The 18,827-nt window shown below is 48.6% G+C and overlaps 1 protein-coding gene across 1 annotated transcript in view; it reads right to left on the reverse strand.

The window, feature by feature from the left end:
• Positions 1 to 18,492, reverse strand: part of PAK1 (p21 (RAC1) activated kinase 1) — a 38,329-nt gene extending 19,837 nt beyond the window's left edge. Inside the window, exons 1-4 of the mRNA XM_056858123.1 lie at positions 18,303 to 18,492; positions 5,823 to 5,923; positions 4,290 to 4,437; positions 3,503 to 3,540 (exon numbers count right to left, since the gene is read on the reverse strand). Coding sequence (XP_056714101.1) covers positions 3,503 to 3,540; positions 4,290 to 4,437; positions 5,823 to 5,923; positions 18,303 to 18,492 — 477 coding nt within the window. The remainder of the gene's footprint in view (positions 1 to 3,502; positions 3,541 to 4,289; positions 4,438 to 5,822; positions 5,924 to 18,302) is intronic.
• Positions 18,493 to 18,827: the final 335 nt, after the last annotated feature.

The raw sequence follows: 18,827 nt of genomic DNA on the forward strand, positions 1-18,827 counted from the left end.
TCAATCAGAAGCTCTGCTGGGCAAAAGCCCTACTTGGTCCTGCCCACTTCCTAAAAACACTTGACGGGCGGCAGAAAAGGTGTTGTGGCATCCACGGGCACCATATTGGGGACCTAGGAGTTTCTCTTCTCACCTGCCCTGCATCCTGGATGCTACCTGTGGCATAGCTCATATCGCCTGTCTTCAGGATAAGTCTGGCTCTAACAGCAAGCTATGGTTTGCGCAGAATCAGAAGTCACTTGAGTTTGAGCATGCAAGAGGAAGGAGGCCCCCTTCCTCCAGGTCTTAGTTTGGCTTCATCCCCGAACCATGCCTACACAGCTCAGCCATAATCAAGGAGGAATTTCAGAAGAATTGGAAGGTGTATTTTGATTATGTAACAAATAATACAAGTGTAGAGAATATGCAGACGGAAAAGCTGTTACTGATACAAAATAATATTAAAAATAATTGTATTATTGTCGAAGGCTTTCCCAACCTGGAGTTGGCAACCTTACTACACACGGAGAGGGCCAAAAGTGCCCACCCTCAAAACAGCCCATTCTCTTGCATAACGCCCCCCCCTTCCCTCAGTTTGAGAACTACCTATATTTGGGGCATGTGGTAGGCCTGACAACGGGTCAAGTATGCTGCGGTGGCCAGGCAACCAGAAAATCGCCCTGCTGCCGTTTCCCTGGCATGGCGATGGAATGGCGGAAAAGTGCTTTGGGAGAAGTCATACAACAAAACTAAAGAAACTACGGTCCAGTTGGGCCCAGAAAGGCCAGCCTGCCAATCTGGGGAGCATTGTTATATCTTCCCCTCTTGGCCAACCGCACTGAACTGGGCGTGCGGCTTCTTCTACAAAAGATGCTTCCAAGGGGCGGGCGACAGTCACAAATTACGACCCAATTCTGTAGGCCTGTCCTCTTTAGGAGAAAAGGAAGCCACTGGATGCCGTCAAGGACAGTTTGTTGGCACAGCGGCACACTTCTGCCGTGCTAATGAAGAAGGTGTTGGCGGAGAGCCCACGCCAACTGTTCTTGTCGAGGGCTTTCTTTCAAACTTCCTTTGTTCGAGACTTCCCGCCGCCTCACCTGCTGCGTAAGAAAAATGTCACGTTCCTTTTATGGCCGACTAGCAAAATGCCCGTCACTCTGACTGGTGACACCGGAGAGAAGGGTCCCTCTCTAGCCCCATTCGTGCGTTACAATGAAGACACGTACATCTCGCATGGATGTGCTACATCTGCTTGTGGGAACACCCCAATGTGTGTTCACACATCACACATTCAGCTGTACATATACTTTAAGCTCAGGGGAACCTAAGTTTAAGCTTGAGAGAGCCAGCATGGCGTAGCAAATAAAATAGAGCCTAGGACTGGCGAGATCTGGGTTCAAATCCACTTAGCCATGTGGAGGAGTGGGGCTAGTCACACTCTCTCGGCCTCACCTACCTCACAGGGTGTCTGTTGTGGGGAGGGGAAGGGATTGCAAGCCAGTTTGATTCTTCCTTAAGTGGCAGAGAAAGTCGGCATATAAAAACCAGCTCTTCTTCTTCTACACTACTTTTCTTTTTAATTTGAATTTTTATTTCAGCACATTAACATATACATTAAAAAAATACACTTGACAACAAAAAACGAAACAGAACAAGCCCTGGACTTGATGGGCCTTGGTCTGATCCAGCAGGGCTTTCCTTATGTTTTTATGGAGGACGGGGCTATCCATGGCTACTAGTCAAAATTGCTACTAGTCATGATGCATACCTATTCTCTCCAGGATCAGAGGAGCGTGCCTATTATATTAGGAACAAAGGCAGGAGAATGCTGCTGCAGCTGTCTTGCTTGTGGGCTTCCTAGAGGCCCCTGGTTGGCCACTGTGTGAACAGACTGCTGGACTTTATGGTCCTTGGTCTGATCCAGTAGGGCTTTTGTTACGTTCTTATAAGTTCATAAGATAGCTCGAGGCAAATCAGCAGCTCTAAGACTACCTGGTTTCAAGGTGAACTGGACCTTGGAACAAAGCCAGGAAGTCATCTCCGCAGGACGACCCATTCGCTGGCACCTTTGCCATGGTGGGAGGGGAAAGGGGGGGTGGCAGGACAAGGGAGATGTGACACCCCTCTCACAAGGGGCTCTCAAGGCAGTTGATAAGCAGAGGTGGTTTGCCGTCGCCTTCCACTGCAGAGTCTTCCTTGGTGATCCCCCATCCAAGTACCAACTCCCCCTAGCTTCCGAGATCTGACAAGATCAGGCTAAAAGGTAAAGGTAGTCCCCTGTGCAAGCACCGGGTCATTACCAACCCATAGGGCAACATCACATCACGACATTTACTAGGCAGACTGTGTTTATGGGGTAGTTTGCCATTGCCTTCCCCGGTTGTCTACACTTCACCCCCAGCAAGCTGGGTACTCGTTTTACCGACCTCAGAAGGATGGAAGGTGAGACAACCTTGAGCCGGCTACCTGAAACTAACTTCCATTGGGATCGAACTCAAGTCAGGAGCAGAACTTTGACAGCAGTACTATACCAATTCCACATCCCCACAGGACCGCTACACAGCACTAATAACCCTTCAGGGTAGTCCCAACTGCTGCTGACATTGGCAGGACCACTGCACTCTAGTTGGTTTCAATAAGTCACAGCCCACGCCGGCATATGTTTAGTAAGATGTCACGAGAACAGCCATGCTGGATCAGACTGAGGTCCATCAAGTCCAGCAGTCTGTTCACACAGTGGCCAACCAGGTGCCTCCAGGAAGCCCAAAAACAAGACTACTGCAGCAGCATTGTCCTGCCTGCGTTCCACTGCACCTAAGATAATGGGCCTGCTCCTCTGATCCTGGAGGGAATGGGCATGCATCATGACTAGCATTCATTTTGACTAGTAGCCATGGATAGCCCTCTCTTCCATGAACATGTCTACTCCCCTCTTAAAGCCTTCCAAGTTGGAAGCCATCATCACACAAGAACATAAGAAAGGCCATATTGGATCAGACCCAGGCCCATCAAGTCCAGCAGTCTGTTCACAGTGGCCAACCAGGGGCCTCTAGGAAGCCCACAAGCAAGACGGCTGCAGCAGCACCATCCTGCTTGTGTTCCAAAGCACCTAACATAATAGGTGTGCTTCTCTGATACTGGAGAGAATAAATATGCATCGTGACTAGTGTCCATTTTGACTAGTAGCCGTGAATAGCCCTCTCCTCCATGAACATGTCCACTCCCCTCTTCAAGCCTTCCAAGTTGGCAGCCATCACCACATTTTGGGGCAGGGAGTTCCACAGTTTAATCTCAGGTACACGTGCCTATGACCGCAGATGCCTGACTCGGAAGCACAGCACCTGCTTTGCAAGCAGAAGGTACCCAGTTCAATCCTCGGCATCCCCAGATCAAAAAATCTCAGGGAGCGGGTGTTAAGAAAGACCCCACCTCTACCTAAGACCCCGGAGAGGTTCTGCCTATCAGAGAAGACCATGTTGAGCTAGAAGGACCAACGGTCTGAGCAGAAGCCTTTGGCACTTACCAGTGTATTTGAAGAGTTGTAATCCTCTGCAGATTTATCTGGAAGAAGAAGATTTGAAATTATTCACATTATTTTTTTTATGTAAGACCAGCAGCTCAAAGCACTACAAAGATCTTAAAAATTTGAAAACTGATCAGTACTGCTGTCTTTCTATTGGAGATGGAGACATACAAAGCCCTTCTTCCTTACTCAGGACATCAAAATTACCTCAGGGTGGTCCTACCAATGCCAGCAGCAGTTGGGACTACCCTGAAGGGTTATTAGTGCTGTCTTCCCCTCACGACAACTGCCCTGTGAAGTAGGCTAGGCAGAGAGAGAGAGTAACTGGACCAAGGTCCCACAGCATGCTTCCACTGCACAGCGGAGCTTCAAATCTGAGTCTGGCAGATACTAGTCTAACACTATAACCACTATAGCCAGCGTGATGCAGTGGTTAACAGCGGTGGTTTGGAGCGGCCCATTCTGATCTGGAGAACCAGGTTTGATTCCCCACTCCTTCACATGAGCGGGGGAGATTAATCTGGTGAACTGGATTTGTTTCCCCTCTCCTACATACAAAGCCAGCTGGCTGACCTTGGGCTAGTCACAGTTCTATTAAGAGATTTCTCAGCCCCACCTACCTCACAAGGTGTCTGTTGTGGGGAAGGGAAGGCGATTGTAAGCCGGTCTGATTCTGCCTTAAGTGGTAGAGAAAGTTGGCATATTAAAACCAACTCTTCTTCTTCTTCTTCTTCTACACCATGCTAGCTCTTGCAAAAACGATCCAAGCCTGATCACAATGACCTACCTGTAAAGCTCATGTACTTCTGACTGTTGGAGGTCTTTTTTGAATTGTAGAACTCGAGCACGTCAAGTACAGCTTGAGGGTTCTTCTTCTGCTCCGACTTGGTGATGTTGGAGGTCTGAAGCAGGCGGGCCCATTGCTCAGGCATGCCCTGGGGGATAAAGACGAGAGCGGTCGGTACCTTCCGCTCTTGAACCAACAAGCTTTCCAACTAGGGTTGGTGGCTGGAGATCGCCCGCTGTTACAACTGATCTCCAGCCGATAGAGATCAGTTCCCCTGGAGAAAATGGCCGCTAGGGCAATTGGACTCTATGGCATCGAAGTCCCTCCCCTTCCCAAACCCTGCCCTCCGCAGGCTCCGCCCCCCCAAATCTCCAGGTATTTCCCAACCCGGAGCTGGCAACCCTATTTCCGACAAGAATAGACAGCGCCTCCTGCTTACAACCAGGCCATTTTCATTCGGCGGCATTCAGCAACTGAAAACGCCTCTCAGCAAAGAGCGACGGATTTGAGGAGGAGAACGAATCCTTAAACATGGTAACCCTCCAACCTTCATTTCAATTCGAAGTGAGCTGGGGTTGGGGTGAAACGAGTCCATTCAAGGAGCGGAGGAAAGTGGCGCTCAGCATTATCGGAAATGCCAAGGGTATCCCCTGCCCCACTCGTCCCTCCAAAAATATTTATTTAGAACATTTTAAGCAGGCATTTCCTCAATGAAAGGCTCAAGAAAGCAAAAAGCTATTGGAACTGAGGCACAGAAGCGGAATATTTAAGCGAGGACCGTTTAAGAGGGCTGTAACCAACTCTATGATTCTATGAGAGGGAGGGCATCTTGGCCATTTTGTGGGCATGGAGTAGAGGCCACTGGGGGCGTGGGGGGTAGTTGTGAATTTCCTGCATTGTGCAGGGGGTTGGAATAGATGACCCTGGTGGTCCCTTCCAACTCTATGATTCTACGAAAGGCCCAGGAGCTTCTATGAAAGCAACCCACGAGCCTCTGGCCAGCGGAAACACCAGCTCAAGTATGGCATGGGTAACCCAAGTATGAAAAAGTAACATGCCAATACGGGGGTCCCCAATGTGGTGCCTGTGGGGGCCATCCCACCCAAGTGTTTTTTCGAAAGTGGGTGGGGCCAGTTGGGGCTCTGGCCCAGCGATGCTTCTGATCGGCCCCTGGAGAGTTCAATGGCTGTGCAGCTGCCACCACAGCACAAGGAGCTTCACTGTCCACTCAATGGAGTGCAGTCTCTCTTTAGCGTAGCAGACCCCTTCCAATTCCTTTTCTACTCTGGTTGCCGGGCACAATCTAGAAGACTGGGGACGTAGGCTGTTGGCAACAGTGTGACATCACTTCTGATGGGAAAAGAGGGGCTGGAAGTGATGACAGTCCTCTCCGGGAATTGCTGGAAACCCTGGAAGTGACATCAAGCCATAATTTTTTCTCCTGCCACTGCACTGGCGCTGGGAGCAGAGGATTCCCCACCCCCACTTGGGGGCTGGCACCCCCGTATTTCACCCCGTTCCCATCCTCCTTACTGTGAATTCGCCTGTGACAGCATCAAATCCAACGTGAATCGTGTGTTCAAAGTCCGAAGGCAGGGAGATCTCTGGCCGTTCTTTCTCCTTCTTTTTGTTGGCTGTTGGGAAAAGAAGGGGGGGGGAAGGAAGAGCAAAACCGTCAGAAGACTAAAGTGGGCTACAGCCACAGAGCGCGCCGGCCAAAATGTTCAGGGGCTTCCTGCCTGGTCGGCCGCCCAACAAGCAAAGACCCAGAGGGAAAAAGCTGCTAAGCAAAGCATCTGAATCAACGGCATCTTCGGAAGGGAGTCAGCCCTGCCCATAGGCTATCGAGAAAGGAAGAAACTTGGCGCTTAATGCAATCCTAAACACACATTCCTGCAAGGAAGCCCCATTGAACAAAATGGGTCTTATTGGTGACTAGACCTGCTTAGGACTGAGCCTTCTAGATATCGCAAGTTATCTAATATACCCATGTGTGTGTGTGTGTGTGTGTGTGTGTGTGTGTATGCATATATTAGGGTTGCCAGCTCCAGGTGATGGCTAGAGATCTCCCATTATTACAACAGATTTCCAGGTGACAGAGATCAGTTCACCTGGAGAAAATGGCCGCTTTGGAAGCAAGAGTCTATGGCATTTATACCCCATTAAAGGCCCTCCTCTCCCAAACCCCACCCTCCTCATGCTCCACCCCCAAAATCTTCAGGTAATTCCCAACCCAGAGCTGGTAACCCTAGTGTGTGTGTATGTATATGTATCTATGTGTGTATATTATATATATATATATATATACACACACACACACATATGAGCTAATAAAACCCAGTGGGTTTGTAACTTTGGGGAGGACTTACTGAAAGACATGACATGCAGACATGTCCCCTCCCCTCTTAATGCCTTCCAAGTTGGCAGCCATCACCACATCCTGGGGCAGGGAGTTCCAGAATTTAACTATACGTTGTGTGATGAAACACTTCCTTTTATCAGTTTTTAATTTATTGTAAGGTGCTTTATAATGTCCCGCTTTTCATTGTGGCCCCAACTAGGCAGTAAGGCAGAACATAAATTTTGTAAATAAAGTAGGATCACTGAGTTAGATTTAAATCTAAGTCTGCATGTTATCAAAGACTCAAAACCGGCTTGTTGGAAATACTGAAAGAGACGGAAGGTAACTATAGGCTCATTTTTATTCTTCTTCCAATTCGTGTATTATTATTATTTTAGCATATCACTAAGCCATAAACAAACATTTGTAGCAACATACCAGAAAAAGGAGGGGGAAATTAAAGGAGAAATAAAATAACCAGCACTGCAGCAACAGTAGCAGTTAACTTACAATTTTGCAAAACTTGTTAGAAAGCAAAATGTGTTTTTTCACCTCCACCCTTCATTTCCCTACCCAAGCCAAAATAGCCTCAAAAACTCAAATACGCGCTCTTAATTCTGACCCACTTGTCCAAATTGCCCCTCCAGTGATTAATAAATGAAAGCAATCCACTTTAAAAGTCCAGTTTTTTTAAAACGCACGGCTATATACAACACCTGGGGATCTTAGGGGCCAACGCAGGCAGCAAATTTGCATTCATAGACTGAAGTGTCTTCACAACCCCAGCGCTCAGTGTGAGTTTTAAGACTCCTGCAGGTCATCTGATCTCTCCAAAGCGTCTCTCTTTCCCTTCTCCCCCGGCCTCTTCTTCTGCATCTATAGCGTGGGAGTGATGAAATCATCCCAATCACCTGAGCCTCTGGGGTCAGACAGCCTTCCCCCAATGCAGGTTTTGCAGTGGGAAGAAATTCAGGTGCTTCCCAAGAGGTTAATCTCCTCCTGTAGGTATTGCTATTAGTTGAACATACCGGTAGTTGGATCCAAGGGGGTCCTTCTGCCCTGCTTTGTTTAGGAAAGGGGGGTGTAAGATCATCAAAAGCACAATTGCGCTTATGAGTCATAGTAAAATTCTAGCCTTTCTTATAACTTCAAATCTATAACTTCAAGTCTATTAAAATGAAATGAAATTGTCTAATTAAATATGTAAATGCAGTATCCTTTTAAATAAAGAAAGAAAATAAAAGGGGGAAGGAAAAGCTAAATATATACAAGAGAAAACTCTCTCTTCCAACTCTATCCCTAATACTACAATACTAAGGGTTTACAGTCTTCAATGTTAATCCTTAGTGGGTGAGTTAAAGTCTGCCTGGAAAGTGATTGAAATCCTTATCAGTATGGACGCAGGCAAATAACCGAATAAGTGAAATAACTGAATAACAAATTATCAGAATAAAAGGGTAACACAAAAGGATGATAAAACAAGAAATCCTAAATAAAACTAGACAAAATACTGCTTACTCAAGTTAAATATAAAGCAGCAATTTTCTCAGAGTTTCCCTACCACACACATTGCTATTAAGAACCCACAAAGTAGACCACAGTGATACATGAACCTGGGGATTTTGGAGTGAGCATGGGAAAGGGGTATTTTTTCTTACATGAAGCGGGCTTGTTAGTTTAGTTGGGTCTTAATTCATTAGAACTTATTTTTCTTGTTGCTCTCTCTTTATTGCGTATTATACACCAACTCAGAAGGACTAACCCAGATTGGGTTGCCATCCTCCAGGTGGGGCCTGGAGATCTCCCAGAATTACAAATGGTCTCGACTACAAAGATGGGTTCCCCCTGGAGAAAAGGGCAGCTTTGGAGGGTGAAGTCTATAGCATTATACTCTGCTGAGGCCCCTCCCTCCTCCACAGGCTCCATCCCCAAATCTCCAGAAATTTCCCAATCCGAAGTTGGCAACCCCAGTAGGCTCTGTCAGCTTTCCCTAATTGCCACTCAACTTCCCCAAAGTCTGGCCCAATTACTAATTTATTAACTAATAAATAGCATATCCGGTGGAAAGAGAATTCCAAAAATCCAGGTCAGCAAAACAATGCAAGCCAGTAGCAAACAACATGGAATACAAGGGCAGAAACCCCGACAATTTAAAGAGTATGGGCTGCCAACTTCCAGGTGGTGGCTGGAGATCTGGGATTACAACTGCTCCCCAGGTGACAGAGATCCGTTCCCCTGGAGAAAATGGCCCCACTTAAGGAAGATTCAAACCAGGTAGAGAGCTCTAAGAGAACTGTGACTAGCCCAAGGACACCCAGCTGGCCTCATGTGGAAGAGTGGGGAAACCAAACCGGTTCACCAGATTATTGTGTGCCACTCACGTGGAGGGGAATCAAACCCAACCCTCCAGATCAGAGTCCACTGCTCAAGGTGAACTCTGTAGCATTGTACCCCATTGAAGACCCTCCCACCCCAACCCCCACCCTCCTCAAGCTCCACCCCCCAAATCTCCAGGTATTTCCTAACCTGGAGCCCTATGTCCAGCATTTCAGGATGTGTATAACATCAACAAACGTGAAGAAAAGAATCCTAACCTTTTTGCAAGTCTGCAAACAGCAGCATCACAAAAACACACAAATGAATTAAAAATAATAATAATAATCCTGTCCTTCACCAGAACAATGTAAGAAGAAAATGCATCACCGGAGCAAACTATTCCCCTATAAACCAGTAAGAGCTGTGATTATAAAATGAGATGCGGAGGAAGGTGGGGGGGAGAAAAGCAATGAGGCTGCTGAACTAACCACATTAATCCTGTCTACTTCTGCTGGATCTGCTTTGCTCTCCTGGGTCCCCCCCCCCCCAATCTGCTTGCTATTAGTTCCAAAAGTTGGCAGATTAATCACAGACACTGTGGTGTCGACAGCTAATATTGGATTTAAGCAGTAGGGAGCCCCGAGTTCAAATCCCCGCTCGGGAGGGTTGCCAGGTCCCTCTTCGCCACCGGCGGGAGGTTTTTGGGGTGGAGCCTGAAGAGGGCGGGGCTTGGAAAAGGGAGGGACTTTCGTGCCATAGATTCCAATGGCCAAAGTGGCCATTTTTCTCCAGGTGAATTGGTCTCCACAGGCTGGAGATCAGTTGTAATAGCAGGAGATCTCCAGCTAGTACCTGGAGGTTGGCAACCCTACCGTTTGGCCACAAAGTTTATGGAGGTGGCCTTAGCCCAGTCGCGGGCATGCGGGCTAACCAGAAAGGGCGTTTGCAAACAACACACATCCCAGAATTCCTCGTAGGAAAAGGCATGTTAAAAGCAGGGAATGAGCGAGAGAGGGAGGGGGAGATTGCTTCCTCCCTCCCCCCCTTCTTTTTCTCCCCCCACCACCAGAACTTCCCCCTTCCCACCCACTTCCATCACTGCTAGCGTTGCCATCCTCCAGGTGGCAGCTGAAGATCTCCCGCTATTACAACTAATCTCCAGCAGGAGAGATCGGTTCGCCTGGAGAGAACGGCCACTTTGGAAGGTGGACGCCATGGCATTATGCCCAGTTGAAAGTCTATCCCCTCCCCAAACCCTGCCCACCCCAGGTTCCACTCCTAGTGTTGCTAGGTCCCTCTTAACCACCGGCGGGAGGTTTTTGGGGCGAAGCCTGAGGACGGCGGGGTTTGGGGAGGGGAGGGACTTCAATGCCATAGTAGAGTCCAATTGCCAAAGGGGCCATTTTCTCCAGGTGAACTGCTCTCTGTTGTCTGGAAAGCAGTTGTAGTAGCAGGAGATCGCCAGGATTCTGTAGCATTATACCCCGTTGAAGTCCCTCCTATCCCCAGCCCCCACCCTCCTCAAGCTCCATCCCCAAAATCTCCCAGTATTTCCCAACCCGGAGCAGGCAACCCTACTTCCATCCCCAACCTCCACTAGGGTCACCAGGCCAAGTGGCCCACCGGGGGGGCAGGACATGGGGGGGGACAGCTGGCAGTGGCAGTATAACATCACTTCCAGGGAAAAAAACAATTCTACCACCGAATGTCTTTCAGTTCCCAGAGAGGTGTGCAGCCATGTCCAGGTTTTTCATCACACCATCAGCTAGGGGACTGACAGCCCTAAACTCTGCCCTCCCCAGGCCACGCCCCAAACCTCCATGTATTTCCCAAGCTGAAACAGGCAACCCAATTGCTACTGCCTCTTCTTCTACTTCCCCATGTTTATAGGGACTGCTAGGCCAGGGGTCTCAAAACTGCGGCTCTAGAGCCGCATGCGGCTCTTTGGCCCGTTGAGTGCGGCTCTCCGAACTTGGTTCGGAGCCCCTGCTCTTGCGCCCGCTCGCGCCGGCAGCCGGGTTGCGGAGCCGGCGCGCCTGAGAGAGAGCGGGCGCGCCGTCTTCCCCCCCACACCATGGAGAATGGCCGGGTCCCCCTTTCCCTTGCCCTCAATGGTTGGGAGGCTAAAGCCTCCCCTCCCCTCTAGCCGTGCAATTGCTGGGCGGGCAGCTCGGCGGTTCCTGGCCCCCCCCCCCGCCTATCAGCTGTTGGGCGGGGTGGGCTTCCTTTGGTAGACCTGGCCTCCGGCTGAGTCCCATTGGGAGGCCATGTCTACCCACTGGCTTTCTTGGCAGTAGACCTGGACTCCGAGGAGGGGAAAAAGTCCCCCTTCAGAGGCCAGGTCTACCAATTGGCTTCTATAGGCCTCCGGAGGCCAGGTCTACTGCCAAGAAAGCCAATGGGTAGACCTGGCCTCCCAATGGGACTCAGCCGGAGGCCAGGTCTACCAATAGGCTTTTATGGCGGTAGGCCAGGCCTCCAGATGAGGACTCCAGACGGGGAGGGGGAAATGGCAGGGACTTACAATTTAATTTTTATCAATAAATAAGATCACTATTAAGTATGATATCAAGTTTTATTCAGTGTACCTATACTTTAATTAAGACTTAAAACTTTAATTAAAGTTTATTAAGTTAATAAACAGTGTACCTACCTATATAGTTTAAGTTTAAGAAATTTGGCTCTCAAAAGAAATCTCAATCGTTGTACTGTTGATATTTGGCTCTTTTGACTAATGAGTTTGCCGACCCTTGTGCTAGGCAACCCCATCACTACATTGTAGGATCTCCTTTTTCCTGAAGTTGTACATATTAACTTTTTTTTAAAACCCTCCCTCTTCACTTTTCCTTTCCACTCCTGGATTAACCCAGGTTTGCAGAAAAATCCCCCTTATCCCCAGGTGGCCCTCCCCTGAGGATTGCTTGGTCCGCACCAGAAGGGGTCATGTTCCGGATTCAATGAATGATAACTGCTGACTTTATGAAGCTGGATCTGTGAGCTCGGGAAAGCGAAGAGTAGGACTTGTTGTCCTTGGCAGAAGCAGAGTGAAATGACTTCCTCTGGCAGCAGGTTTTGGGCATCCTGAAAGGGTGGCATGCTGTCAGTTTAATTAACTTTGATTGGCATGGGGGCCACTTGGGTTTCCTGCCTACAGGCTTTGGCCCCATTCCTGGCTGGTGAGATGTCATTCTGCTGATATGCAATCTGCAGGTTGGAGGTAAGCGGGCCAGTAAACACGGGTGTCTGTTGAATTAAGAGCACACAAGTCTCCGAATTTAATTCACAGAGCATTGTCAGCACTGGAAGAGTTGCTCTTGGCTAGCATTTCCATCTCCACCCCAGAAAGGTTTCACGAGCAGGCAGAGGTCCAACAGGTACAAGTTCCTCCCCCCCTCCAATCATGGAAATGCATTGACGAGGGACACTGCGCCATTGGAATTTCCGCCTGCTACGAGCCACTTTGACAGGCCCCCTTTCTGAGCTGGTAGGGAAGGAGCTGTGGCTCAGTGGCAGAGCCTCTGTTTGGCATGCAGAAGGTCCCAGGTTCAATCCCCGGCATCTCCAGTTAGAGGGACCAGGCAAGTAGGTGATGGGAAAGACCTCTGCCTGAGACCCTGGAGAGCCGTGGCTCAGTGGCAGAGCCTCTGTTTGGCATGCAGAAGGTCCCAGGTTCAATCCCCGGCATCTCCAGTTAAAAGGGCCAGGCAAGTAGGTGATGGGAAAGACCTCTGCCTGAGACCCTGGAGAGCCGTGGCTCAGTGGCAGAGCATCTGTTTGGCATGCAGAAGGTCCCAGGTTCAATCCCTGGCATCTCCAGTTAAAGGGACCAGGCAAGTAGGTGATGGGAAAGACCTCTGCCTGAGACCCCGGAGAGCCACTGCTAGTCTGAGCAGACAATACTGACTTTGATGGACCCAGGGTCTGATTCAGTATAAGGCAGCTTCATGTGTTCATGTGTAGCTGCCAATATTATGAGAACAGCACTTCAGATACTACAAAAATGGCTCTGGCAATGCTTCAGAACAAAAGCAAGCCAGTTTAATGAGGGGTTCTTGACTCGCAGGCAGACTTAACCTCTTGAGAGAGAAACTTCTGGAAGTGAGTCTCTCGTCGGAAGCCCCAGCGTCACCGGGCCCCTCTCCGAGTCACGCAAGCTGTTCGGAAACACGACTTGCGGATATGAGGGGAACTAAATACATTACCTTAAAACTCCTGCTAAATAAATAGGCACTTAAACTCTTAGGCAGGAAGGATTATAACAGCAGATGAGCGGCAGATGGTTAGCCTCCGACCAAATCCGCATGACTTTGAGGCCCGAGCCTGGGCGCGTTACTAAAATATTAACATTGCAAAGCGTGAGGTACGGGCTTACAGGGATTAGCAGTTTAAAGGCCCGCTGAGCCGTGCTTTACCATTTAATCTCTTCTGATATCATTTTGTGGATAAAGCAAACCCACAAATGCTATCGAAACAGGCCAGAAATTACACTCGGGATTCTTAAACTGTGAGACGGGCCCTTCCAGTTTCAGTAGAAATCTTGGTTTTTAATGTATATGGACGAGGTCAAGAAAAAAATCTTTTTTTTTTTTTTATGTATTAAGCATTTCTTTCCCACCCATCCTCCGGAGGCCGCACAGCAGACCACAAACGTCTTCCCTACCCCATTTATCCTCCCTACAATCCTGTGAGGTAGGCTATGCTGAGAGTGTGTGGTCTAGAGCCATCCAGGGAGATTTGTGGCTGAGAGGGGATTTGAGCTCAGGTCTCCTCCGGTCCTGGACTGATTAGGGTTGCCAACCTCAAGGACCAGCTGGAGATCTCCTGCTATTTCAACGGATCTCCAGCCAATAGAGATCAGTTCCCCTGAAGAAAATGGCCACTCTGGCAATTGGACTCTATGGCATTATACCCCACTGAAGTCCCTCCCCTCCCCAAAACCCTCCCTCACCAAAAATCTCCAGCTATTTCCCAACCTGGAGCTGGCAACCCTTGGACTGATGCTTTAATTGCTATACCACACTGCCTTTCATGCTTAACAGATGATGTTAAGCCAGATCTAACCTCTCATCAAGGACATTAGAAGAGACTCAGCAGGATGAGCAGCTCTGCGTAAAAATTAAGCGTCTCATGTTCGTCATTTCCCCCCCTAGTTTCTTCCACCCGCATAATAAATGTTAAAGGTCACTCTATTTCCTTCTTGACCACCTGGCACTGTGGGGGGGGAACCAAACACCCCAAAATCTGGTGTTCATAGCTGAATAACGTTTGGGTCATCTCGTGGTGCAAAGCAGGAAGTTGCAGTACTGCAGTCAAAAGCTCTGCTCACAACCTGAGTTCGATCCCGACGGAAGCTGGTTTCAGGTAGCCGGCTCAAGGTTGACTCAGCCTTCCGAGGTTGGTAAAATGAGTACCCAGCTTGCTGGGGGTAAAGCATAGACAACCGGGGAAGGCAATGGCAAACCACCCCGTAAACACCCTCTGCCTAGGAAACGTCGGGATGTGACGTCACCCCATGGATCAGGAATGACCCGATGCTTGTGCAAGGGACTACATAAGAACATAAGGAAAGCCCTGCTGGATCAGACCAAGGCCCATCAAGTCCAGCAGTCTGTTCACACAGTTGCCAACCAGGTGCCTCTAGGAAGCCACAAACAAGACGACTGCAGCAGCACCATCCTGCCTGTGTCCCACAGCTCCTAATATAATAGACATGCTCCTCTGATCCTGGAGAGAATAGGTATGCATCATGACTAGTATTCATTTTAACTAATAGCCATGAATAGCCCTTTCCTCCATGAACATGTCCACTCCCCTCTTAAAGCCTTCCAAGTTGGCAGCCATCACCACATCCTGGGGCAGGGAGTTCCACTATTTAACTATGCGTTGTCTGAAAAAATACTTCCTTTTATCTGTTTTGAATCTGTCACCCTCCAGCTTCAACAGATGACCCCCGCGTTCTAGTATCTTTACCATCTCGCACAGACATGTCTGCCTGTCACAGCTCAAAGATTTCACAGCTCTGTGCAAAGCGTGGTTTTGGCAAAGGATTTGAGTGGGAACTACCTTTTCTTCCACCCCTTGGCTGAGAAACAAACGAGGACGTCGGCATCCGTGGGGGTCGAAGAGCCTGCTGAGTGATCTTGCCCAGCTGGATAAATGAACAGTCAAAGGTGGTTTTAATCTAATGCTTCAGTCATTGCCCGTTGGAGGGAGGTGCGGCCGCTTTTACCTGAAGCATCAGAATTGACCAGAGGAAAGGGGAGGGGTTCTGGTCACCACACCTAAAAAGGGATATTGCAGCTTGAAAGGTGCAGAAAAGAGCAACCAAAATGATCAAGCTAGACAGCAACTGCCTTATGAGGAGCGGTTAAAACGCTTAGGGCTGTTTAGCTTGGAAAGAAGGCAGCTGAGGGGAGACACGATAGAGGTCTATAAAATTATGCAGAGTGTGGAGAGAGTGGACAGGGAGAAGCTTTTCTCCCTCTCTCGTAATACTAGAACGTGGGGTCATCTCCTGAAGCTGGAGGGTGAGAGATTCAAAATGGATAAAAGGAAGAATTTCTTCACACAAAGCATAGTTAGCTTGTGGAACTCCCTGCCCCAGGATGGGGTGATGGCTGCCAACTTGGAAGGCTTGAAGAGGGGAGTGGACATGTTCATGGAGGAGAGGGCTATCCATGGCTACTAGTCAGAATGGATACTAGTCATGATGTATATCTATTCTCTCCAGGATCAGAGGAGCATGAATATTATATTAGGTACTGTGGAACACAGGCAGGACAATGCTTCTGCAGTCGTGTATTTTTTTTCTGGGCTTCCTGGAGGCACCTGGTTGGCCACTGTGTGAACAGTCCACCACTCCAAGCCACTGGTCTTAACCACTACACCGTGCTGGGTGACCTTGGGCCAATTACAGTTCTCTCTGAACTCTCTCAGCCCCCGTGGATGCAAGCAATGGCAAACCACCTCTGAATGTCCCTTGCCTTAAAACCCTACGGGGTCCCCATAAGCCAGCTGTGACTTGACGGCACTTCCTGTCACATAATTAGTTTATGGAGCAAATTTGCAGTTGAAATAAGGAAGGGAAGATTTCTGCATGGGTGGTATCACACACACACACACACAAAGAATCCTTGAGGATGGGCCACAGAGAAATAAATCCTGAAGAAGGCAAGCTCTGCCTTCATCAGGGAAAGCTTCCCTAATAAAAGCTGCTTTGTTTGACATTAAATCCTGAACATGGATTATTGGTGGTGGTGGAAACTGCGATCAAGTCACACCTGACTTATGGCAACCTTGTAGGATTTTCAAGGCAAAAGATGCCATTGTCTGTCTCCACCCGGGCTAAGAGAGTTCTGAGAGAACTGTGACTGGCCCAAGGTCATTCAGCAGGCTGCATGTGGAGGAGTGGGGAATCGAACCCGCTTCTCCGAATTAGAGTCCGCCGCTCTTAACCACTACACCACGCTGGCTCTCAAACATGTATTACTGGGGTTAAAAACGTACATCTGTTTACCCCACTTTTGAATCTAAAGGCCTTCACAGTGGGTATTTACATTTCAGTAGATGTGTTTTGAATCCAACCTACTTACCCAAAAGAGAGTTCCTCTGCTTTTAATAAGATTTGCACCCAAGCATGTCTGCTTAGGATTCCAGCCTTAATTTACAATTCCAATTTAAGATTCTGTTGACTATTGGATTTAGTTATAATCTCTACTTGCTGCTTAAAAGAATCAAAAAAGGCAAAATTATTTGCCTGACCAAAGAATAGTAATTGGGTTCTTTCAAGATCAGGAGAAAATCGGTCTTTTGCAGGGGCAAAGGTTTTTGCCTTTTCCTGTAGCCCAGGAAAATCCCTGAACAGCAGGGAGAGACAATGACATGCTCCATCTGTGGAATTTTGGCCTGTCACAGGTGAGCCTTGCCCCCCCAAAAGGAGACAATCCAAGGGGTTAAATCGCATCAGAGATTCATTGGGAAACAGTTCAGCGAAACAATACAGGACCTGAGGAAATAATCAGGCCAGATCTCAGAAAACCTTTACTGCTTTTGGATAAGTTTGTATAAAAGATACTCATCCTTTTTTGTGGGGAGAAGATGGAAGTGATGGGGCGGGGGGTAGAAACTGAATCCCTGGGCCACCAGAGAGCTTTGGCTTCAACTCGCTTGGTTTCCTACGAAGGCCTAGTTCTCACAAACCACGACTGATGAGTTGGCCACCCAATATCTCAACTCGGCAACTCAGACTGTAGGTGGGGGCTCCCATGATGCAGCATTCCTCTATACAAAGAGACTCCCTGTACACAGAAAACCAGCATGACAGGGGGAAGGCTAGGCTAGATCCTCTTCTCCCCACCAGCTAGCTTTCTACATGCAGAGAATCTCTCGTTGTACGGAGGAGCATTTTATCACGGACCTGCCCCCCACCTGCAGGCTGAAACAAAGCAGTCGAGAAATTTTTTTGACTCATCTTACCCTACTGTTTTACAAGCTGAAGAAGAGCAGGAGCAATCATGCTGGATCAGGCTTGGGGCCCTTCTAAACCAGCACCAACCAAATGCCCCCAGGAGGCCTGGACCTAGGGCAGAGAGGCTTCTGGGTGACCGCCAGGACTGGCATTTCGAGACTTATGCTTCCAAACATGGAGGTTCTGCTTAAACACGGTCCTTTCATGAATGTGCCTAATCCCACACGAAGGAGAAGGAGGAGGAGGAGGAGAGAAGGAGGAAGAGGAGGAAGAAGAAGAGGAGGAAGAGGAAGAAGAGTTGATTTTTATATGCCAACTTTCTTTACTGCTTAAGGAAGAATCAAACCAGCTTACAATCACCTTCCCTTCCCCTCCCCACAACAGACACCCTGTGAGGTAGGTGGGGCTGAGAGAGCTTGAAGAGAGCTGTGACCAACCCAAGGTTGCCCAGCCAGCTTCGTGTGTAGGAGTGGGGAAACCAACCCGGTTCTCCAGATCAAGAGTCCACCACTCCAAACCACCGCTCTCAACCACTACACCACACTGGCTCGAGTGGTCATCGCTACCATTATGTGGCAATGAATTCCACGCACCAGTTACTCTTCGAGTGACTAAATTCCTCCGTTTGCCTATCTTGGATCCACAGCCCATTTACCAAACGGTCTGAAAAGCGTTTCCAAATTCCAATATTACGGGCACGGGGGGGAAAGGGTTCCTCTCGATCCACTCCCCCTAACCCACGCATGGTTTTATAAACCTGTACATTACTATCCTATGTTTCAAGATTCTAGACCACATGAATTTAAATAAATAAATAAATAAACCAGGCACAAATCTGCAAAAAGAAGTAAGAAGGGGAAGAAGGGTGGTGGTGAAAATATATATATACTTTTGTCTCCTGGCAAGATGGAACGGTAAAAACGGTCCCTCTTCTTCTTCTCTTCGGGATTGGGAGGCAGAGGCTTGGAGCTGTGGTTCAGCGTCCCCCCGTCTTTGCTGCCGGCGCCGATCATGGTGCTGGTGTTCCTCATCGGGGGAGCCGGCGGCTTGTCTTCGGCATCCGTCCCATTGTTGGACATCTTCGACAGCAGCCGGTCTAGCTAGAATCGAGAGGGAAGAAAGAGAACATTGTGGTTTGGGCGTGGCCGGCCACCGAGCGGACCTCCCAGCCGAGGACCCAGCAGAATGGGACAGATAGTGCCCTTCTGTGGACGATGATACTGTGGAAAAAGCAGATATCGTGGAGAGTTGCTTGGGTCTATACGCGAGCTGTTTCAAATCAACACAAAAAACATCAGACACAAAACACATAACTATCAGTACACGCTACATACAACTGTACACTGACTAAATTAAACAATAAATTCCTAATTTAGTCTTCAATATATATATATACATACATACATATATATAT

This window comes from Euleptes europaea, chromosome 12 (assembly GCF_029931775.1).
Source record: "Euleptes europaea isolate rEulEur1 chromosome 12, rEulEur1.hap1, whole genome shotgun sequence".
In the NCBI taxonomy this organism is placed as follows: domain Eukaryota; kingdom Metazoa; phylum Chordata; class Lepidosauria; order Squamata; family Sphaerodactylidae; genus Euleptes; species Euleptes europaea.